General features: G+C 38.8%; 1 protein-coding gene across 1 annotated transcript in view; it reads left to right on the forward strand.

Moving 5' to 3' along the window:
• The window catches only part of DOCK8 (dedicator of cytokinesis 8), a 72098-nt gene that overhangs the window by 11120 nt on the left and 36427 nt on the right, over positions 1–24551 (forward strand). The window contains exons 7-20 of the mRNA XM_010140531.1: positions 502–568; positions 806–955; positions 1589–1669; positions 2475–2634; positions 3207–3340; positions 3569–3662; positions 4854–5016; positions 15865–15982; positions 17710–17780; positions 18419–18557; positions 20023–20124; positions 20862–20957; positions 22062–22296; positions 23248–23415. Of these exons, the coding sequence (XP_010138833.1) occupies positions 502–568; positions 806–955; positions 1589–1669; positions 2475–2634; positions 3207–3340; positions 3569–3662; positions 4854–5016; positions 15865–15982; positions 17710–17780; positions 18419–18557; positions 20023–20124; positions 20862–20957; positions 22062–22296; positions 23248–23415 (1778 nt within the window). The remainder of the gene's footprint in view (positions 1–501; positions 569–805; positions 956–1588; positions 1670–2474; positions 2635–3206; positions 3341–3568; positions 3663–4853; positions 5017–15864; positions 15983–17709; positions 17781–18418; positions 18558–20022; positions 20125–20861; positions 20958–22061; positions 22297–23247; positions 23416–24551) is intronic.

Here is a 24551-nt window from a genome sequence, read left to right on the forward strand (position 1 = left end):
GCAGGTGTTTATTTGCTTGCTTGTTTCTTCTTAGTGTAACAGAAGACTATTTCTATCCATCATTACAGGAGTTTTTAACTTGTCAGGGTGAAAAGGAGTTGGGAATGAGCCCAAAATGTATATATCCAACAAACTAGACTGGTCTCTGTATACGCTAGTGGACTCGATAAATGGAAAAAAAATTCAAGACAGGTGTGAACATTTTTAACCATATTGGAGAATGCCTTTCTGATGAATTTAGAAAATAATTTAGAAAAATTTAGAAAAATTTAGAAAAACTGTGTGCAGTTTACTTCCCCTCTTTTCCTCTTGAAATAATCTAATAAAATGCACTACTAAAAAAATCCTGCAAACTTTGAGAGAGCTGAGGTTTGGAACTAAATACTTCTCCTTACTTTGTAGTGGAAGTGTCAGTCACAATACAGCCCATTAATTTTTTTTATTATACACAGTCTTTAGAGTTCAGTATTAAGCAGTGTCCTGTGTGTCTTTCCTTAACAGGTTTGATATAGAGATTGAACCTTTGTTTGCGTGTATAGCTCTCTATGATATAAAAGAAAGAAAAAAGGTAAGTGTGCATACAGTATTTTCATGGAGTTTGCTTGGGTTTTTTCTCTCTGGAGTGATAACTCAGGAAAACTTACAAAACCCGTGCAGTCTGATCCAGGGTTCTTTTTTATTCAGTCGAAGTCACATGCTTGCAATCATTTATTATGTAGTTCCAGTTACTACTTGTAACCTACTTGGAAAGAAAATTTGGTGTATTTTTGCTTTGCGATACATTTAAATTCTTTTTCTTTTCAAGATCTCAGAAAATTTTCATTGTGACCTCAACCCTGATTCATTAAGAGGATTCTTACGTTCTCATACACCCTCCATTGACTTGTCTACTCAGGCAAGATCAGCAGTGTTTTCTGTCACTTATCCCTCATCGGATATATACCTAGTGATAAAGGTATGTTACAGTGCTACTTCAACACTGTTCTTCCTGCTCGTGGCTATGCCTGTTGTCTGAGTTTGTGGATCTGACAAACACGAGTTTCCTGTAGCTGAGACGGATTCTGGTAATTTTTAATAGCACATGTGCTAGTGTTCACTCATATATCTCACTCCCAAGCTAAGAAGTTATACTGATACCCTGTGTTCTAGTTCTACTAAGTATTTAGAATTTCCTATTTTTACCTAAGGACATTTTAAAGTAAAGTGAAATAAGCAATTTTTTAAAAAATTAATTACATCCTGTGGAGGTCTTTTGGCTTTAGTTTAGTGCCCTTTGCATAATTTTGTTTATTTAATTTTGAAACTGAGTTAGCCTGAACCACTTCATTTGGAATGTGTTAATTTTCCTGACTTCAGTGAGCATGTGGTAATACCTGATTGACAGTGTTATCACGTATGTATTTTCTGCTTTCTAACCAGATGGAAAGCTAGGCAAAGGTTTAGTATCAGTTACTCCATAAAGACAATTTTAAGACAAATTTATACTGCGCTTTTAGGCAGGCTCTTTCATATTTCTGGAGAAGCAGCATGTCACTGTTTGGGTGATATGTTTTTCTTTATAAGTGTCTTCTTTTACTGCTTTTTATAGATAGAAAAAGTTCTTCAGCAAGGAGAAATTGGAGACTGTGCAGAACCCTACATGGTTCTTAAAGAAAGCGAAGCTGGCAAGGTAAGTAAATAACTATAAACAGTGTTAGATCAAAAAATGCATTCACAAGACAAAAAAGAGAGAAAGAACAGACCTTTGAAATAGGACCGACTCCCAAGAACACTGGGGAGGAAGCCAGTTGGTGCAGCCATGGTGCAAGTAGTATGGTGTCTATGACCGACAAGATGAAGGCACAAGCAGGCAAGGTGCACTTTCATTACTGATCCCTTTGGAAATCAATATTAAAAAAAATTGAATCACAAAGCAGTTAGGGGTGAGCAAAGGAGATGACAGTACAATGTGGAGTTAGCAGAAATATTTGCACCTCAGAGATGTTACTGATTTGGACGGGCAAACAGTGTATCGTGTGTGGCCAGTTCAGTGCTGTCCTCCATAGATAACACAAGCTCTGGTCGAGGAACTCATGGTCATTTACCTCCCTGGGGCAGACTGACTGTCCAGTGTTTACTGGACTTCCATACGTCTCCCATCTTTAGAATACTGCCTTCAGCAGAATATTTTTTCTGTGTCTGATGAAGGAAGTAGAAACTGCTAACATTTCATGGCGATCGTTCATGCTTGGCCTCAGTGTCAATACAAAAAGATGTGCTTTCTCCTTTCCTATAACGAAAATGAACTCATTGAAAAGAGATGAGAAGTGAATGTACAGATCAAAATAACTGTTATTCTGACAGTGATGTTGCAAGAAAGCACGAGAGATAAGAATGCAAATTAATTACTGAACTGTAAACACGTAATTTCCATTTTTTACCTACAGCAGCATTCAAATAACTGATTTAAACAGTCATTATTTTCTTTGTCTTAGTCAAAAGAAAAGATCGAAAAACTGAAAACCCAAGCTGAATCCTTTTGTCAGCGTTTGGGAAAATACAGAATGCCATTTGCCTGGATTCCCATAAGCCTAAGTAATATCTTCAACATTTCAACACTTGAACGAGAAATACCCGAGGCCGAAGGTTTGAATGGTAATTTTCTAACTTTTCTAAATAATGCAAAACTACTTTTCCATAGGACTGTGCATTGGAAACAATGTCATTCACTGTGGCATCAAGAGTGAACAACAGATTCAGTCACGGTCTTCTTGGCCTTCCTTTTCAGCCCTACAAACAAAACTTAACATGCTGACTGTTTCATCTCTGCATATTTATTTTTATGTATGCTCAGTATTCTTCCATGGTTTAGGGTACATTTTCATCGAACATTGGATGTGTAGAAGAAAAATTCCCTTTGCCATCTGGAGTTTATCATAGTTTCTAGAGTATACAGGACCATTGGTCAACAGATTGATCAATGTGCTTTATAACCCATGAACTAAAAATCTGGATTAAAATCTACAGCAGAAAAAATGTCACTCCATTAGGTGTGTCCCAGCATTCCGCAATTTCACATACTCTGAAATAAAAGCAGTGGAATGTTTTAGGTACTCTCTCTGTCCTCTAATGTTGCTGGTAAGTTATGGATTTCTAGAGCGATCTGATAGTCTTTGTACTGAAGCGACACAAAGCATGTTGATGTTTCATTTAATTTTCCTTTGAAGGGAAAGGATGCATTAGTGACAAGAAGGCAACACTGCTACAGGCAAGGAGACTTTCTGAGAGAAGTCTAAGCTCGGAGGACAGCTGCCCAAACTTCAAAACAAACTCTCTGACCTTCAACACCTTCTTTAAGCAGGTACTGGGCACTATTTCTGATTGCCTAAGAGGTTTTTCATCTATGTAATATGAACAGCGTTGGGAAAAGTTACCAGTGATGTATGTGTGGGTACAGAGGACAACTGCTGTCAAGTAGGCAGTAACCCCCTGGCCTTGAATACCCTGAGGACATGGTTCACTTGGAAACTTTTCTCAGTGTTATGAAGTATTGGTATAAAGGTACTGATTTTTGCCTTTCTTCTGGTAGGAAGGAGACAGGCTCAGTGATGAAGATCTGTTCAAATTTTTAGCTGATTTCAAAAGATCGTCTTCGTTGCAGAGAAGAATTAAGGTTTTACCAGGTACATAATTATTTTTGGAAGGAAAATGTTATATGTACTTTTATTCTCTAAATTGTTCTGTAAATTCCAATTTCAAAATATAATTACCTTGGGTTTTCAGTCTATAGTATGTGCTGTTGTGGAACTTCCTGGGTTCCCAATGTCTAACTGAGCACAATGCTTTTGAGGGGGGTTTTTTGTGTGTGAGAGAGTATGGAGATGTAGGTTTACTTGATATTCTAAAATTATTTGCTTTCCTCCCTAACTTACAGAGTATCTACTAGGTGTCTTTTGTTACTATTCAAACTGTTTGAAGACAGTTCTTTGAAGCAAATATCTAAGATCCTTGCTATCTTCCTGCTGTGTTTGTAAATGGGTCATATATTAAGAAGGAGATTAAAGCGTGTTCATATTTTGTCTTATTTGGGTATTTGGGTCAGTGTTAGTTAACAACATGGAGAAGCAGAGATAGTGTTTGGCTGCTTTTGAGAACTTAACCAGCTTATTTTTTGTTTTTACATACGTGACAGCTGAAGCTCTTCTGGATTGTAGAGGAACCTTAAAAAACATAAACTGAGTGCAAAGCTTGTTTGGCTTTTTAGCCAGTTGACAGAAATGATAAGCCTAAGTTTCCCAAATGGTTTTCGCTTATCACAACAGAGAATTTAAATTGAAAGTCTAGTTATACTTGCATAAATTTTATCAGTATTAATTGTTTAACTACTCATCACAGCAAGCCTGACTTTCCTGATGGGTGGTTTCTGCTTTGGCAAAAATTAATCAGAGCAGAATCTGAGTTGGGGATGGTGGATGGGGAGGGGAGAGGAGGGGAATGGGAGAGAGGGATATTTTAGTCAGCAGTCCTTTCATCTTTTGTCTCCTAGACAAATTTTATATTATTTTTGTATGAAAGATACTAGAATGTCAACCCAGCATAAAATATTCCTTCTTTCTCTCCTGTTTCTTTGGAATTGTACAGGGTAGATACATAGAGATATATACCGGCCTGATGTGTAGGGATGTGAGTATCCTGTGTAGCTTTCTGCAGCTGTGCTTTCATTCTCATGCAGCCTTCAAGCTAAGGATCTGGTTCTTATTTCTGCACTACTGTTCCTATGTAACCTCATGTATTGTTTTTATTTTTGTTTTATTATACATTGGTTATTTTTTATATCTCTGCTGAGGGGGGTTTTTTGTTTGGTTTTTTTAAAGGAACACTTAAACTGGAGATTTCTCCAGCTCCAGAAAACCTTGGTTATTGTCTGACACCAGAATTACTTCCAGTGAAACCGTTTCCAGAAAACCGTAATCGTCCTCACAAAGAGATTTTGGAATTCCCGGTGAGAGAAGTGTATGTTCCTCATACCATTTATAGGTAAGAAATAACATACACTTTTTAATATTTTAAGATTAATTTTTTAAAATAATTGTGGTTTAGGTTTGTTCTTTTTTTCAGAAATAGAAACTAAAAATATTTTTAGAAAATGTCAGAGAGTATGCATTAGGCTGGTGATCTAATCTTACTAGCCATTACAAGCTGAAATGACTGCAGTATGTTTTATAGTGTGTTTATTAATCTAATTATGCTGTCCTTTGAAAATTTTTCTAAAATGTCCAAGGAAAACCCTAACAGCTCTCATTGGCTTGACATATATGTATAATTTTCCTCCTCTGTGGTTTTTTCCCAGTAGATCCTTCTAGAATTTTTAACAGTTTTGGTAAATGTTTGTAACGGGTGGTTTGTGTTGTTAGTTTGAGTCATCTGAGCATCTGATGAAGTAATATGTTGCTCTGTGTACTTTTTCACCATGAAAAAGGACTCTAGGCTGTATTGTTTCTTTTCTTAAATCTGTTCTGTTCTGGTTGTTTCAGGGAGAGCACAGTGTTCAGCAGCATGCAGCTGAGCAATTGCTGTAATTTCTTAGTAATCTGGCACATCTGAGTCTCCAAAGGAAATGAGTATCAAAATAATGTGCATCAGCATGCTTCTGCAGCATAGTAGTGCTAGTGATCAGTGAAATTGGTAATAGCTAACTAGCAATAATTCACAATAGGTGCATCACAGTATTATAGATACAGAACTGCTAGCTTTCATGTGACCATTGTGTTGGTGAAGGCATGGAAGTGAAGTGAAATTCTTCATACCATAGCAATTAAAGCTATTCTAGCGACTTTTCTGATCCATAAAGGAGTAGCTAGGTACTGAATTGCATTAGTGGCAGAGATATGACTGTCAGTCAGGAATCACAGAACGAAAAAGTTTAACAAAGAGATGTAAAGTTTATTCACTTCTTGCAGCAGAGATTAGCAAAGAGCCAGTGCCCCCATCTACTCACCTGACCCCATCCAGGAGAGGAGAAGGGAAGAGCAAGACTTGTGATTCAATACAACTCAGAACTGTAACACTGGAGACTGATTTATCCTGGGGAGATGCTCTACACCTTCAGGGGAAACTGGGGAGCCAATGGTGCTGTTTGTGACACCTGGATTTGGGTCTCAGCTTTTAAGGAAAGCAAAAAGAGAAGTGACACCTTATCTTACAATAACAACTTGCAATGTGGTGTCAGAAGGGAAATGAATAAGCTAGTTTTGACAGAGCCTCGTTAGAAGTTTTGAAGGAGTTATTCCTGGGCTGTGATGTGAATCTATAGTATTCAAACTCCTGAAGGCAGGTTCTTTGCACTCTGGACACCAGAATGCTAAAATGCATCGCAGCACTTCTGTCTTCTCTCTGTATCAAAGATAGAAGTGAGTATATCTTCTTTTTTTTTTCTTCCCAGTTTTTAGGAAGTTTATGGAAACATTTCTATAGGGAAAGTAGTTTTTTGCAATCAAAAGTGTGAATGTAAATGAACTTAAATAACTATGCCTTCTTTTATGAAAAAATAAGACAAAATTTTAACTTTTCTATTCATTGTCTGGCCCCAGTAAGGAGCAGCATGTGACAACTCCAGTGTGCAGCCTCATAGTGTCTAAAGGTCTGCTTTTGAAACTGAAAATCATTACCAACCACTGTGTTGCTGATTTAGGAGGACAGTCTACACAAAATACTCTCTCTTTAGTTCTCACTGAGGTAAAACTTCTGCAGCCAAGTATCATGAATATCAAAGCCACCACGCTGAAAGTTAATTTGTTCATCTCCTGAAGCAAGTTGGGGTGTCTCCACTCTATCTCTCTGTTGCTGATGCTTCAGGTGTCTGAATATGTACACCCGTACACATCAGAAGAAACACTTGCTGTAGCTCAACAGTTACACTCTTTGAGCAAGAGTTCACACCCAGCATGCTTAATCTCTTCAGGCTTTTTGGGCTCTGTTTTGATTTGTACCCTAAGTTGTGGTAACAAAGTACCAGACTTACTGGTAATAATCTCTCCATAGTAACTGGTATTCTATAAAGAATTAAGTACTCTTTAATTAAATAATTAATTAATCTTTACCTTAATTAGTGAATCAATGGTGATGACACAGTTGACATGCCTGGTGTTATGCTGTAAACTGGAAACTCGATCAGTTAATACCCACATAAAACCCTTAAGACAATTAGTCTAACCCTAAAGTTAAATACACTGGGGAAATGGTGAAAAAGATGCAGAAATGCTAGATGATGTTTTGACTGCCTAGTGACAATGAACATGTTTGCTGGCTGAAAGTGTTAATGGACTCCAGTAATAGTGCCCCAGAAAGTCAGATGAGGCAGCTTCACAAACATTATGAAACAGCAGAATCTGGAACTTGGTGGAGTTGGGGAAGTAACAGTTGTGTTTGCACAGTGATATTGAAAGGAGCAACTTCTCCCACAAGCTGAGACACTTTTGCCACACAATCATGCCAGTGCTCCACTTGATAATCAAAAGTGTAGTTAGGGAATGTAGGCCAATGTGATATGGAATCATAGATCATTTAGATTGGAAAATACCTTTAAGATCATTGAGTCCAACCATAAACATAACACTGCCAAGGTGCCACTGCTAATCCATGTCCCTAAGCACCCCAACTACATGTGCTTTAAATACCATCAGGGATGGTTACTCCACCACTTCCCCAGGCAGCCTGCTCCAGTGCTTCACAACACTTTCTGGAAAGAATTTTTTCCTAATATCCAACATAAACCTCCCCTGACACAGTGTGAGGCCATTTCCTCTTGTTCTATCTCTTGTTTCTTGGGAGAACAGACTCAACCTCCTTTCAGGTATCCGTAGAGAGCAATACTGTCTCCCCTTATCCTCCTTTACTCCAGACTAAAGAACTCCAGTTCCCTAAGCCCCTCCACATACAGGACTTGTTCTCTAGACCCTTCACCAGCTTTGTTGCCCTTCTTGGGACACACTCCAGCACCTCAATGTCTTTCTCGTAGTGAGGGGCCCAACACTGAACACGGTATTCAAGGGGCAGCCTTGCCAGTGCTAGGTACAGGGAGCAATCACTTCTTTACTCCTGCTGGCCACACTGGTACAAACTGATGCTCAGATGATGTGAGCTGGTGCTGATACAAGCCAGGATGCTGTTGGCTACCTTGGCCACCTGGGCACACTGCTGGCTCGTATCCAGCCGGCTGTCCACCAACACCTCCAGGTCCTTTTCCACCAGGCAGTTTTCCAGCCACTCTTCCCCAAGCCTGTAATGATGCAGGGGTTTGTTGTAACCCAAGTGCAGGACCCAGCACTTGGCCTTATTGAATCTCATACCATTGGCCTCAGCCCATCGATCCAGCCTGTCCAGATCCCTCTGTAGGGCCTCTCTACGCTTTGCTTAATTTAACTGTCCTGCAGTTCTCCTTGCTTAGTTCCCTGCAGAGTGAATACTGTTTTGAGCCTGAGGTTAAACTAACCTATGCAAAGTAACTCTGAATTTGAATAAAGCCAGATATTAAGTATTTCATGTTGGTTTATTCTCTTTCCTGTGATCTGAAAAGTAAAACCACCCTGTCTTGAGCAACGTGCTACCATTTAGTCGTAACTGAGTGTCGCAGCCTGCTGGCATGTTACAGGTCATTTAGTATTTCCTAATGTTTGATTATAAGTCTGCAATCCATTTTTTTTTTTACCAGTGCTATAGATTTAGATACTAAATTATGAAAAAATATCGTAAAATAATTACCTGTTTTCTATCAGCATTACAGTGAAGGTAGGAGAGGGTTACATATAGAAATGTATTTGGATAACAAATAAAAGAAAACTTAGAAAAATACAGGCTGGTGAGCTCTCAATGGCATAATGATAATACCCCTACATGTTCAGATAAATACTAATGAAACATCTAGCTACACTTTTACTTTTGAATATTTAAAATAAATGTGACATTTTCTTTTCTTGGGTGGAATTTTTTGGCCAATGTAAGACATTTCAGAGCAAAAAAGTCTTTTTTTTATCTTAAATAATAGCTTTTTTTTCTTCACGATAGGAGAATCAGAGTCTTCTGTGTAGTCTTTGAACTTTTGCTAGTATTTATACCAGTGTAAGCCGTCCTTTTAAATGATGCTATTTCTGATTTATGCCAGAGAGAGCAGCTGGCCCACTTTCTTTGTGCACAGTGAAATTGAGCACTTCTTTTTGTTGTGTACCTACATTTCTTTAATAAAAATAGTTCCCTGACAATGTCAAAACATTCAAAGATTTATTTCTTTCAATACCCTTCCATTTTCAATAGGAAGAATCATTTAATTTAAAATTGGTTTATAATTTTATCTTCTCGTTAAATATAAATGAAAACAATGCTGCTTGCTGCCACTGTGAAGTTGGTGCTGAGGAAGAGGAATTTGTCCCATCACTTCAGCAGTAACTCAACCATGCATAGAAAGTCCTGTCTTTGACAGGGGAAGTGCCTAATGCTTGGTGCCTAAAGCTTCCATGCTTCAGAGGGAAGGGAGGAAAAAACCTTTCCTTTGCTGTTTTTTTTCATTTAATTGTGAACCACTTGGCACTGTGCTCAGACTTGCAGTGGTCTGCAGTGTGAGCTGGAAGCCTTCTGCTTTGGTGGTAATCATTCTACCCCATCCCTGACTAGTTTTGAGCAGGGAAAGGCCGTTGGTGTATAATGATCAGTTATTCCCGTCACAGCATTATCTATGCCTTCCTGCCTCTCTGCCCATGGGATCTGAAGTTCATGCCCCTCTCCCATAGCCAGTTTCTTTGTCACAGTGCTTGCACACGAGGTATTGCACTTGACTCCTCACAAGATACTTCATTAATTAGGTATTACAGGCATAGAGGAAAACATACCACCATGGCATGGTGATATCAGCATCATCATTAAGCAGAGACTTGGAATAAAATATGGATTTGTCTAAACTTTCAGACGAAAGGAAAGCCTTTAAGGAAATGTATAATCATTCCTTTAAAAATAACTAAATGCAAGTGGTGTAATTAGAGGGGGGCTTTGGGTTCTTCAAAATATTTCAGTTAATTGTGATTTGACATCATATGTTAGATTCTTGAAATCTCTCTTTTCAGCAGACATTTGAGCAAGCGTAATTCAAAATACAACAGCTGCATTTTAAAAAATCTTGACAATTATTTGGTGTCTTGAATAGCTGCTAGCTCTCTTTATGAAAATCATTAGCTGCTTTCACATTCTGCTGAGTAGTTTTATACTATTTAAAAGCTATCATATACTGATAAATATTGCGTTTTCTTTCCAAGCAGATTTGATGTTGTATTTTTGATGGCATAGTTCTTCAGCTTCAGAATAAGTTTGTTCTTTGGCCTACTGTGTGGGGGAAAAGAAAAATAAATATATAAAAGAGCACTATCAACAAGAAAATCTTGTTAAGGGAAGCTTTTAAAACAAGAGGAAGTAAATGCAAATAATTTATAATGTATACCAAATAAGGTAGTGCTCTTTTCTTTTACAAGAAGCTAAACTGAATCTTCCAGAGACCTGTAGGAATTAAAGACTGAAATCAACATGTATATAGCCCAGTTCAAGCAACTTTCTAAAGTATAAGGAATGTGGGACTGAATGACAGTTCTTAAATCCAGTTTGAATTCTACCACTGTCTTTCTGCAAACACTTGGGTTATTGATTTTGTCTCGTATTCTCCAACTGCACATTCACACCCATGGCAAGATACCTACCACGCAGGGATGTTGGAAGGTTTAGATTAATGTTTATATACTATGCTCAAAAAATGCTGGGCATTTTTGTTGTGGTTTATTTCCCCAGATTTGATGTCATTTTTCCCCACTTTATTTTGCCTGCCTTGTAAGGAGTATCACTATTGCTTCTTCTCTGGGATGTAGAGATAAAAGCATTTCATTATCTAGCACAATGGCTTCCCGGAAAAACTGGACTTCTCATTAATCGTTATCATTAGCAGTCACTATTCAGCAACACTGCTGAACATTCATTCAGCAACACTGAATCCTCACCTTCTGCTCAAGAAAGAAGCTACGACTGAAAACACAGAAGACATAAGTAGTGTGAGAGACTTAACTTTCCAGATGGTTTTGAATGAAAGCATATTCTTCACTGATTTGGTTTTGCTGCAACTTCACTTCAGAAAGCAGTGGCTTATGCTTTGGTCTTGCATTAATGTCTTAAGAAAAATGAAGCTATTCTGATCACTGATGCTGCCCCTGGTTAGGCAGTAGGTTGTTGAACATTGTCATTTTGTAAAGAGCTCCTAGCCAGGACTCTTAGAACCAAAACAATCCTTTCCAAGCCAGCAGATCTTTTTGCTAACCATAGGACATTATGCTTTCTCCTTCAAGCCATTTGTGTACTTTTCAGTGGAATGAAAATGCTCCAGTAACTTTATCCAAGAACTGTTAATAGTCATGGGTTACTGGTAGTAGCAGGTGGCTTCTCTTTTGGTAAGAAGAGGTGACTTTTTTAGCTTAAGTCTGCGGGGCACTTAGAGAGAGGGTATCAGTATTTGCACCGGATTTTTTTTTCCCTCTTGCTTGATAAATGGTTACTTTAAGGAGTTCAGTTTAGAGAAGAAGTATCACTCAAGAGCAATGTATTCATCAGTATAGCTTCCAGCCTCCCAGGTCGGGATAGGGAAGTGTATAAATGCAACAATGAAACAATTAAAACAAATCCAGGTTCCACATGTTGACTTCTTGCTGAGTAGATCTTGCATGATGCTGAAACCTGTGTCATTCACTAGGATTTTGAAGTATCTTCAACTGAAATTTTAAAAGTGCATAGTGTCCACAGCAACAAGAAGATGCTGGTAAATATGAAATATTGCCTTGTATTATCTAACACATGTAACTGCAGAGGAGCACGTTACCGAAATTTTGGGGAGATATGGTATGCTATTTTACGCAATAGTTGATACCTGGTGGGTATCCGCTCATTTTATCCATTTTAGTAACACTGCCACTCAGGATTTTTACTCCTGCAATCGACAGGGGAATTGAGGGTCTGATCAATGAAACAGTGGGTTTAGTTTGGTAGAGGACTGCAAAGCATGGAGGACAGAGCCATTTAGAAGGTGAAATAACCCCTTTGATTTTCATATTTGCAAAGTTTAAAGCTGTTTTAAGAGTAACTTCTGAAAAAGATTATATAAAGTAGGCAAAAAGTGGGTCAAAAAGTTCCTTTTGTTTGCACACTAGAAAATCTATATGATAGGTAAGAAAGTACTTTGTTGGTGGTTTTTTTGATTCACAAAATCTCAGTTATTTGCCTTTGATCTTGGTTTTCAAACACGTTCTGTGGTTGATTACTTGTTTGCAATATTTGATGCTTGAAGTAATGGTTGTTTGGTTCAGTGATGTATCATGAATAGCTATGAGTCCTGGAGAAGAATCTATTAAAAATTTAGTCTGACTTGACTTTAACCCCTAGGTCACATTTAAATTTAGAAATATGTATTTTAATGTCAAAAATTTGTTATGTGAATCAGCAGAAATCTGATGTTTTGAGTCAGCCTTCCACTCCGTTCTGTGGGCAACTTACTTTTTTTTCTGTTGACTAAAACTTTAATAAAAAAATTTATAAAGGTTTTCACACCAATGCTAATGGACAGAATAACATGATGATCAATTTAATGAGGATCTGAGCACTGACTCTTTAGATGGTTTGTAATCCTAGCAACAATGAGAAAAACAATTCTACTATTATCCAACTATTCATACTAAGATACAGAATATATGACACATGGACATCCTCTTGAATGCAACATGTTGAAGTCCTGTCATTGTGCCATTTGTTCTAGTCAGTGGATAACTGACACAAGATTCCATATTCGGTAAACTGTTTGTGATTTGCATTATAATTTTCAACCACTTTATTCTTTTTTTAAGATTCCCTGTCCATCCTGAAGAAAGTGTAGCAGAATCAACAAAGATTGACATTTGTAACTAATGGGTGTATCAGGTTTTGTTTCCAGCACCATAACTATTAAATGGCAGTGTTCACCATTTGCCTATAGAACATTTGTTGTCACTACATCAGTAGTGTCTATTTATACATATATTGGATTTTGCTGTGTATGGCATTCTCGTTTCAGTCATCAATGAATATCCCATTAGAAGTTTGAGATGCGCTTCTTGACACCTCACATGTGTAATTTAGCAAGGAGAAGGATTTTATTATGTCTCACATAGACATAACCAATAATTACGAACAGGAATATTCAATGAGAAAGGTCACAGACTTGAAACTCTGCGTAGATTTCGTTTTGGCAGAAGATTAATCTGCATTGCTTTGGCCATGGGAAGTGATAAAATTGTTACTACTAAGTCCCGTGAAAGTGCTGGAAGGTTACCAAATTCAAATGAGAATTGCTGCATGGTCTCAGGTCAGGCGAGGTGGACCAGCGAGTAATTGATTCTGAAATAGCCTCTTATCATACCATCCCGTAGCTGGGTCCGTCTCCGACCTAGAGAAGCTGTCTGGATCTGTGCCTCACCCAGGACTCTGCTGTCATGTGGGACTGTAGTCTCAGTGAAGTTGGATGCTCTGCCATGGCTTTTGTAGACCCCTTCTGATAGGTTTTTGCTTTTGGTAAGCGTGTCTGGCTGTATCTGGAGGTAGAGCCCTGCACTCTCTGTGGGGGGAGTGATGGTAGAAATTTATTCACACTGACCAAAAATAAATGCTATGACATGTTTTTCTGATGTGTCACATCTCTCCTAAAGGGAGACATGATGCCTCCTGGAGCTCACCACATCTTTATGGGCATGCTAACTGTCCTATTATTTAAAAGACAGCACTGTGTGTTACCCTGACACCACCGCCAACTGCCGTGTTGAAGTGCTCCTTGTCACGGCCTCCTCTCAGTCTTTTGGAGGATGGGGGTGCTGGCAGGCCGTAGCACTTAGACAGTGGTCAGCAATGTGTCTACAGTTCATGCCTGTTTGAAGGAACCTGTTTTGACCATCTCCCTGCCTTATTGCTTCAGAAGATCAGTCATGACTTTTGTATTTGCAGGATATCCAGAGTCAGCATTTGCCTCTGTTCTTCCACAGTGCTGGTGGGTTTAATACACATGTAAGGAACATCTCTAAAACTGCTTGAGCATAAATGGCATGAGCTTTAGCTCTTCAGTACAGTACTTGCAAGAATAATGCTTCCTTGGTTGTGTAGTCAGCAGAGAGCTCTGTGATTTTACATATCTTTCATCTCAAGTCTCATCTAAATGTAAAATCCTGTGCTCAGGGTCATTATATGGATTTGTGACATCTTCTGCTGGGCTGCAGATTAATGAAGCAGTGACTGGATTATGCAGCCTCCCCTACATGTATTTCTTCACCTCCAGCAGATGTGATATTGATAATATCCTTCATTTCATATGTCATTCCCCCAAGCATAATTCAGTGGAGGTTACCAATATATTTCTCTCCTTCACTTAGCTTTTTCTAACACCATCTTGGAGAGAATTTGGCAGAGCAGAAATTGCATCTAAGAAGATAAGGAAGAAAGTGCATTAGTGAGGCAGGCAGGAGTACTATTATGGACAAAAGGAAAGGCAAGTTACCCATTACTTTGTTTGCTAAGGCATGCCATGGCCCATGTGGCATGTGTGGGTTAGCAAAGTAGCTTGGTCTCTGTAGTTGAAGAGTGTTGTCACATGGTGACAAAGGACAATGAGGAGAATCAGCTACAGTTTTCCAGGTCTTGGGATACAACAAATGGAAGATGGAGTGTTTGACTTAATGGCAACATTCTCCAAAGCTCCTCCACATTTTCAGCTGACAAAGGTGCTGTGGAGATACCTGTGATAAGGACAAGGCAATTTTGTGTATACCTTCTGACTGTCACAGACAAAAAGAAAGCATGAAAGCCCATGAGTAGTTTTCATTGTTTCTGATTGGAAGCCAGCATGCTTCCATCAACACTGGTCTTATTCCTTACACTCAGAGGACAAATAGTGACAATCCTATACCACACTGGGAAAATGAGACATTAAATAGACATAATCGTGATGCCAACATGTGTGTAATCCTGGTGTAGCTGAAATCTCAGGCTTGCCATAGACTTCACTGGAGAAAAAGCTTTCTGTTAGCATTTTGACTCTCTTACCAGAGTTGTTGGGTTTTGAACTTAGATGACCATGTATACTGCCGAATTTCCAAGAGAAATTATAGGTGTTTTTTTAATTTAGTGATCTGTCCATGTGCAGAAGCTAGTGAACAGCATAGTATGCTGTATTTTAAAGCATTATTAATATTCATTATCGAAAATGTCAGTTTTTACAATTATAGTTCAAAATTCCTTCTTTGTATTTCATCAAGTTCATTAGTACTGCTTTTTGATTTGCATAATCTATTTGAATCTATGCCATTTTGTTTCTATGAGCTAAGAATGTACGAACTTCAGTTGTTGGTTTTATTTGCTGGTTTACTTGTTTTCATTACCTCTGAGTGATTCCTCACCCCTTCTAAAATCTTATTCTTGACAGCTGAGGAGGGAGCTGCTTTCATTTCATCAAGCAAAGCTATTCAATCATTTGTAACTGGGAACTACATATTAAAAAAAAAAAAAAAACAAACACCTCAAAAACAAAAAAAACCCCAAGACCTAGGGAGGCTGCCTTCTCAAAGACATAGCTTACTGTATAAGAAACATTAGACATAGGATGTTCTATGTGTCACACCAGCAACTTACATTTTCCTTGTGAACCTTTGAAATTGAGTCCTGTCACAGCTTTCTCTGTCTAGGTGGAATTGCAGCTCAGGGAGAGGAATCAAGCTGCTAGTTTGTGCACTTCATTTTGAAATGCAATTGCTTGCCATTTACATGTTTTATTCTTTCTTTTCTTTCTTCCAGAAATCTCCTCTATGTTTACCCTCAGAGGCTGAACTTTGCTAACCGATTGGCTTCTGCAAGAAACATTACCATCAAGATCCAATTTATGTCTGGTGAAGACCCATCCTGTGCAATGCCGGTAATAAACGCTGAGATTTCTTCGCAGGCTTTTGCTTACATGAAGTCATGAGGAACCTCTGAAGAGATAACTCATTGTTCACATCCCATTACCACAGTTCCAGTGAGGCCTTAGGAAGCCTAACACCAGAGAGCTTGCGAAGCTTGTCATTCTCATCAGAAAGCAGAGCTGTAGTCCTTACCTGCAACAAGGAAGGCTTGTCACTCAAGTGGAGCAGAGGCATACTACTCCTTCTTATCTAAGTCTTCCTACCTTATTTTCAGAAGAGTTACTTCATATTAAATCAATGCTATGTTGGAAACTCTAGTGGTAAAATTCACAGAGCTTCAGAGACCTTTTAAGAATGGTGTAGTCTATCTGCCAGTGTGGCTCCTCCATATGTACTATGTGTACACAAGTACTCGGGTGTAGTACTGGGAGGTTGGGATCTTCATTGCCTGAATGGGAATGGGTGCACAATCATGCGGCGTAGGTAGAGTTTTCCACATTCAAAACACGCTGTGTATTAGGGCAGACATGTGCGCTACTAGCAGAGCAGGCAGCACTCTCTATCTTCAACTTATTCAACATTTCTCATTATAAGCTTCTCTCCTAAGCTTTACAAAGCTTCAGATGTTCACTTTGAAGTGTTTTAACCTAGACACCTGCTTCAGCCTGAATTTTTTTGGAAATTTTCAAGAAGAGTAATTGGCTGTTTGAGAATGACATCAGGATAGAATCTTCTGTGATTTTACATAGTAAAAAAAATCTACAGTTTTCCTTAGTAGAGGAAAAAATGAGTGTAAATATTATTTTGAGGATCTTTAATCCAACCATGTGTTGGAGCAAGGACTGACACCCGACCAGCCTTTATCAAGGCTGTCACCACAGTATGTACATCCAGCTTTACTCCACATGGTCTCTGGAATTGGAATGAGAGCATCAGCACAGTGTTTTCCCAAGCCATGTTTCTTACAGAGCTGGAGCTGTGCCCTGTGAAAGTAACACAGTCTTTTACACAGTACTGCTTTATTGGTTTCCTTAAACCCTGCCTATATTGCAATTATGTTTTGAGAAATATTTAGGACAGACGTAGTTCATCTGGCATCCCTTTTCATTGTGAGAGAGCTTAATCTCAATATATATGGACTTGTAGTGTACAGTTATCCTTGTCTAAGCTCATCTCCCATGGCTCCCTTTTAAGTTCCTGGGTTCCAGGACCTTACCATGAGGCTGTGTCCGAAATGCAGGAAGCAAATCAAGCACCAAAAATGCCTGTTTCTCTTCATTGATTGTAAAGCAACTTTGGACCTCTAACACAACGTGAGGTGGATCTCACCCTAAACAAGCAGGCTACAACTGTAAAACAAACTTCTAAAAAGACTTTTAATTTAACTTTTTAGCATCTAGTAAAAGCAGTGTGACAGTGTATAAGAGGCTTACCATAACTTTATTCCTGCGATCCGTAAGTTTTGAGTGCATGACTGGAGAACATGATGTGAGGTAGTCAGTGGTCCTGGAAATGACCTCTGCTCAATTTTTCTGCTGTTCTATCATGGATGTTTTTACCATGAATATTTTTACCATGAATGGAAGTTGCTTGGTAATAAGGTATTTGTGTCAATGTGCTAAGATACAATTTAAGAGTCATTTTCATCCTTCATATACTGTTTTAAATTTTATACAAGATTATGACAATTAAATGAGTTAGACCTGACTGCTGTTACTTTCTTTTATTCTTGATGTAGGTAATTTTTGGGAAATCTTCAGGTCCAGAATTCGTGCAAGAAATATACACAGCTATCACATACCACAATAAGTGAGTATTGCTACTGTTTGTATGATTTGAGAAGTATTAATTATGATCTCTTTACATGATTCTTAGCCTATATAGCTCATCAAAAAATGCTGGTGCTAATCCGTTTTATTCACATTTTATGAGGATTTGTCATCTCTAATTTGTTTTGCTACATGCATTTGCATAAGTGACCATTGTGTAAGTGACCATTGCTTTTCTTGTTTGTAGAGATTAGTTGAGAATACTCCTAATCTGAAGATTAAGGAGCAGGAAGCAGCACCACAACTTTGTAACAGCATTCACTTTGATGAATTCAGAGATCCTAAAGAGCCAAAGGGACATTATTATTCTCATTGATGGTCTCAGGATTTAGGATTTACACAATAAATATGCTGGAACCCAAAATCAAGATTGAAGGTTTTTACAGAGATGGTTAAAAGATGAAATATTCCAGCTAATAGTCTATGCTCTTCCTGATTCAAAGCTGTATCTAGTTCATATATATAGCTGTATATATCTGTACTTCGGTTAACTCTGAGGTTGTTTTCAGGATTTATACAATTTATATAACCATAGCATGGAAAAGCCTACTAGCAAATTTGCCTTCTGCTCAGTCTCATACTTCCACTGGAAATGAACTTGCCTTTTTTTTTAAACAGGTCCCCTGACTTTTATGAAGAAGTGAAAATTAAGCTGCCAGCAAAACTCACAGAGAAGCACCATCTATTGTTCACATTCTATCACATCAGCTGCCAGCCAAAGCAAGGAGCATCTGTGGAAACTCTCCTTGGGTACTCAGTAAGTTCCATGTGATATATAAGAATGTGTATTTGTGTGTGTGTATATATATATATATGGATCTACATCCCATGCAAACAATCTCTGCTTGTCAACAATTTTGTCATATCTGGTCTTTCTGGTTAGGGTAATACATCAAAAACAGTAGAAGGTCTTAATGTTAATAGAAACCAGATGCAAATCTGTGCTATGTCACATCCTCATACTGTAACTTTAAATTTTCAAGTGTCTTTGAAGTTGATGAATTCACCTGATGCAACTGGAGTTAAGTATGCACCTAAATATTTGCAACAGCAATGCTTTATAGCAGCACATTGCCTAATTCCGTTAGACTCTATTTATTGCTAAAAAAAAACCAAACCCAAAACCTAAACAATATGCAATTACAATTATTTACTGTTATCTAAAATGTTCATACATGAAGAAACAACTAATATCATCTTTTCAGTTAGGTTTTATGTGGCATATCATTTATGTTCTAAAGTGTCTTTTAACCCACATAAAAATTAAAAAACAAGGAAGAGTCTAGAAGGCAAAATGCAGTTCTCTTACATTCATTACCTTCATGTTGAGACAAGCACATTTTAGCTTAAGAAATATATACTGTAGCGTAATCTCTTTGACCGTTTTCTTTATCAAGCAGTATTTTTAACTGCAGATATTTAACAGAAGAGGAAACATGGGTGATGATAGCACTTCAGATCTGAAAATGTCCTAGTGCCATGGTCAGCAATTGAGCTGGGGGCCAGACAAACGCTTTCCTTGTGTTTCTGCCATGAAGTTTATACTTGTTTTTGATTCCAGTACTGAGGATCCTTTCAAATGGGCTTCCTTTTATGGACAGATATAGTCCCACTAATAGCAATGGGATTGGTAAGAAGCAAATTAATTTGTAGTTCAGGAGCAGGACTTGACATAGGGGAGGACTTACTTAATTTTCAAGCTTCTGTTCACCTAAAACAAAAATGTTTCTGCCCTGTGATACTCAAATGCACAGCCTCTTTCAGACTTGAATGGGAGAAAATTTGAGAGTCCAAATATCAATACAGAGTTATGATGAGTCATTCTGTCCTTAATCCTCATGGTAACCACAAGATATCCAACTTATCCTTAGCAAAATTTTAACTGTTGATTTGCTTCAAAGCAAAGGATCAGTCTATTCAAGCAAGGTTATTTTTTAAATAAAATATGTTCTCTCCTAAATATTTCTGGTAAGATTTATTAAAAATATATACCTCACACATAAAAAGCTCTGTGTTTTCTTCAAAAGGGATGGTTTGTAAAGCGGTCTTGTACATTTTTCTACAGTAGCTATCAGTGAATTTAAAATGCAAAGAAATTGCTGTTGAATGGGTTAGGGCAGAGAAGCTTGGGTCAATATCTCATTTGTTGTTGAGATGTACAGAACAAGTTAGATAAATAGCCCTAATATATCGTCATGAATATTGCTGTGTATTTGTTTCAGTGGCTGCCAATTCTATTAAATGATCGTCTTCAAACTGGACATTATTGTCTTCCTGTTGCATTGGATAAGCTGCCTTCCCACTATTCAATTCACTCTCCTGAGGTAACAAAGAAAATTATGAAAAGATTATATTTTCCAAAGGTAGAAGAGCAGCATAAGTGTTTAACAAACTAATGTTGCTGTCTGCTTGTAAACAATACCTTCTTTCTGTACTTCAAAAGGGGAAAGCTCTGGAAAAAAATGTTGGTTTGTCACTGGTGTTATTATTTTATAGCATGTTTTTTAAAGTTATTTATCCAAGCAAATACTTGTAAATTATCTAATCAGGGGTATAATTGTTTAGAGGGTGTCAAGTCAATAATTTGCTTTCTTCCGTGTGATTACTTGCTCATTTTTTTGTGGATGTGTGGGAGAGGGAGGAGAAATGGAATCAGGTGCTGCTACTGTAGCAGAAAACTGTGCCTTCTGGGTAAATATGACAAGTCAGAAACTGTCCACAGGATTAAAACTGCACAGCATCACCATGGAATGCCTTTGGCAGTGCTTTAACTGGGGACTTCTAACATTAAAAATATCTCATCAGAAGATGTATATCCACTGTGTCTGTGCTAGGCATCCAGCTGAAGTGCTCCGAATTTTCCTGTTCAATACATCATCTTCTCTCCATGTAGCCTATGAGAACAAGAAGGTGCCTAGCTGTGGTGCTCTGTATGGCACTGAATTTACATGTCTAAAATTAAGGAAATAGCACAAATACCCTACAGAACCCCGTGTAAAGAGACTTTCCATTTGATCGTTAAAATGAAGATAATGATTCCTTTATTCCTTTTCCGTCACAGAAAGTTCCATCTCAGACACCACCTATTAAGTGGGTTGAAGGACACAAGGGTGTTTTCGATGTTGAAGTGCATGCTGTTTCATCTGTTCACACTCAGGTAATGCATTAGAAAAAAGACACAGTTGTAGTTTTATTTTGGAGAGAACTAGGATGTCCAGGCCAACTTACGAAGTTTATGAAATTGAGATATTTAAGCCTACACAAGTTTAAGAACAGCTAATAGCTGTAGAAATAACCTGATATCCTCAGTGAATGAAATGCTTTGGTGAAATGAAATCTGTCAGTATAAGTAAACAAATGAGCAGTCTCAGCAGCAAGTCACATCAAGCAATAGGGAGCCTGATGTCTGCTCAGCTAGGTTGAGAGGGTGCATTTGAAAGATACTGACAGGGCACAGTGCTGGTTTTTGCAACCTGCATCTTCTATTCTGCAAGGTTAGTTCTGACAATGTGTCCACATCTGCAGAGACATAGCACCTCCTCACCTCTGGGGACAGGTTTTCCTGCTGGAATGCTGTAGGCAGCTCACCCATCAATGCCATGTGGTGTCAGGACACAAGCTTAGTGCTGCATGAGAACTCTCTGATTCTGGTCATTTAAATGTGATAGGAAATTGGAGTTTTGTCCATCTTATTAGAATACTGCTTTCAGGCAGAGCAGCTTTGTTTTGCTTCTGCTACTTTACAGTGTCTCCTACCTATCATCCCATTCTAGTTAACCCTAGTAGCTATGCCCTAACATCTGGGGGCTCTGTGTCTGAAGCAGGTCCATCACCCCTTTGCAGCATGCTTTTTAAAGACAAGTAGGGCTTGCTCATAAGGCACATAACTTGTATGCAGCTGGAACTTAGATGTGGGTGGCAGGAGAACTATAGAACTATGATGTCGCGGAGTTCTATCATGAAGTTTTATCAGAAAAGGAACAGTATTTTCATGAAGTGAAACAATCATTTAGTGAGAGCTTCAACTTTTCTACTTTCAATCTGATCTAACCAGGGTCTGAATATGAGCCAGATGAAAAGAAACAAACAAAAGGCCGTGACAGCTGTTTTACAAATTGATCTCTAGGGCTAGCCACCGCTGCAAGCCAGAAGGGTAAAAATAGTTTCTCTCATCCCGTCAGGTGGGAAAATCAGGCTTTGCTTAGCTAGCAGCAGCCTGAACTATATCACCTTGGTTAACAATGAGTGCACTGTGTTACAGGACAATCACTTGGAGAAGTTCTTCACTCTGTGCCATTCTCTGGAAAGTCAAGTGACATTCCCCATTCGACTAATGGACCAGAAGATTACAGAGGCTACACTGGAACATGAATTGAAACTCAGCATTATCTGTTTGAATTCTTCACGCCTTGAACCCCTTGTCTTGTTTTTACATTTGGTACTAGATAAACTTTTCCAGCTAGCTGTACAGCCCATGGTCATAGCTGGCCAGACAGGTATTTACTGGTGAATGGTCTTGGAGTGCTAGTGCAAGCAACCTAGAAATGTGGGGAACATGATTGCTAAATATCTGGTCTCAGATTTAGTATTTAGTCTACCCCTGAAAGAGTTGTGCATCTCAAGACTCAATTTCACTGCTCGATTTAATCAGGTTTAGCAGAGTTCCTGCCTTCTCTCCTTTTACCCCTACATAAAAGGCTCTCAGTCTCTGGTTGGGAGGTATGTTAAATTGTAGTAGGTTACTTATATGGAAATATAGATTAGAAAGTGGGTTGAAGTTTAGCTTGGTTTGGAATTCAGTAGTTTTGCAAGGAAAACACCAGCAAAATCACTTATTCTACAGCTGACATTTCTGACAGCACCATATACTCTGCCTCAGTATCTTTAGACAGAATTGGGTAAGCACAAAAGGAGAGACAGTATAGTAATGCACACAGATTTTTCTATTACTGAGGCTGCTGGTTGCCTATCCTGTATGTTAATTTCTGAGGGAAGGCGTACTTGGAGAAGTGGTGTAGTTTATTTTCTCTCTCATTTTGGTAATCAATACTTGTCACCCACTGTAATATTTGTGGGAAAGCCTGCTAGCTTGTATTTGTTTGTCAGCTGGAGAATAAAAAGTCTTAGTGTTCTTCAAGTATGTATTTTATAGGAAATGCATGAAGGCTGCTAGAAATGGTAATTAAATAATACGATCTGATTTTATGTAGCACTAAGTGGTAGAGTAGCAGTGATTGGGTTGAAAGTCAGTGGGTGTACTGGAGAATGGTTGTTGGAGTACAGAGACCTTGGGTCTGGTCAGGTATAGCAATTGGTCTCTAGAGCTCTGAATTTGTTAAGGACTGAATTAAAGCATGTAGGATTAGTTGTTGGTGGTGCTAAGAATGTCCCCACCTAATTATATGATATTCTTCAGTACTAGACTAATTCTTGCCTTTGTTTCACAGCCAACTTCTCACAGTTCGCCTTTGAATCTGTGGTTGCAATAGTGAACAGCCTTCACAACAGCAAAGACCTGAACAAAGACCAGCATGGGAGGAACTGCCTCCTGGCGTCATATGTCTACTATGTATTTCGTCTGCCAGACCCGCAAAGAGAAGTAGTCAGACCAGGTAGTATTGGTGCAAGTGTTGAAGAGTTTTTGGTGCAAGTGTTTTTCTTAACACATGTTATTCAGCATGGTTCTTCTGAGAAGAGGACTTAGGGAACTGGCCTATCAAATAGATCTCAGTGGTGCCAAGAGCAACATGGACTTGCCCCCATAATCTCTATCATCTCAGTCATTCTTTTAAAGTGCAGGGTTGAGGTGAGAGGACCACAGCTATATGTAACTCTCTAGCTTCAGGAAGATCAAAGGAAGAGGCATCTCCTAAACTGGGCTTTCTTCAGAGGAATTTTCCCCAGAAATTAAAATTTCCTCAAGATGCCAATTTCTTACTGGCCTGTACATCAGTAAACTACTTTTAATGCAAACTAACTTACTGCCAGATGGCGTAGGGCCAGTTTCTGCCAATTTCTCCATCACATTGGGGATGTCATCAGAAGATGAACTCCTGTATGTTGGCCAGCAGGTTGAGGGAGGTGATCCTTCTCCTCTACTCAGCACTGGTGAGGACATATCGGGGTTACTGGGTTCAGCTGTTGGCTCCTCAGTACAAGAAAGACATGGACATACTGGATAGAGACCAGTAAAGGGCCACAAAGATGATGGACTGAACCATCTCTCCAATGAGGAAAGGCTGAGACAGCTGGTACTGTTCAACCTGGAAAAAAGAAGGCTCAGGGAGGATCTTCCATGTATACAAAGACCAGAGGCAATGGGTGCAGACTGCCTGTGGCCTGAATGGGTGTACACTTCACTGGATCAAAAACTGGCTGGATGGATGGGCTCAGAGAGTGGTGGTGAATGGAGTTAAATACAGCTGGTGGCTGGTCACCAGCGGTGTTCCCCTAGGGCTCAATATTGGGGCCTGTTCTCTTCAAATCTTTATCAGTGATCTGGATGAGGGAATTGAGTGCACCCTCAGCAAGTTCGCAGATGACACCAAGTTGGGAGGTAGTGCTGACCTGCCTGAAGGTCAGAAGGCTTTACAGAGGGTTCTGGACAGACTGGATCGATGGGCTTAGGTCAACTGTATGAAATTCAACAAGACCAAGTGCCAGGTCCTGCACTTGGGCCACAACAACCCCCTGCAGCATTACAGGCTGGGGGAGGAGTGGCTGGAAAGCTGCACAGCAGAAAAGGACCTGG

This window comes from Buceros rhinoceros, unplaced genomic scaffold, assembly GCF_000710305.1.
Source record: "Buceros rhinoceros silvestris isolate BGI_N320 unplaced genomic scaffold, ASM71030v1 scaffold347, whole genome shotgun sequence".
Lineage (NCBI taxonomy): Eukaryota > Metazoa > Chordata > Aves > Bucerotiformes > Bucerotidae > Buceros > Buceros rhinoceros.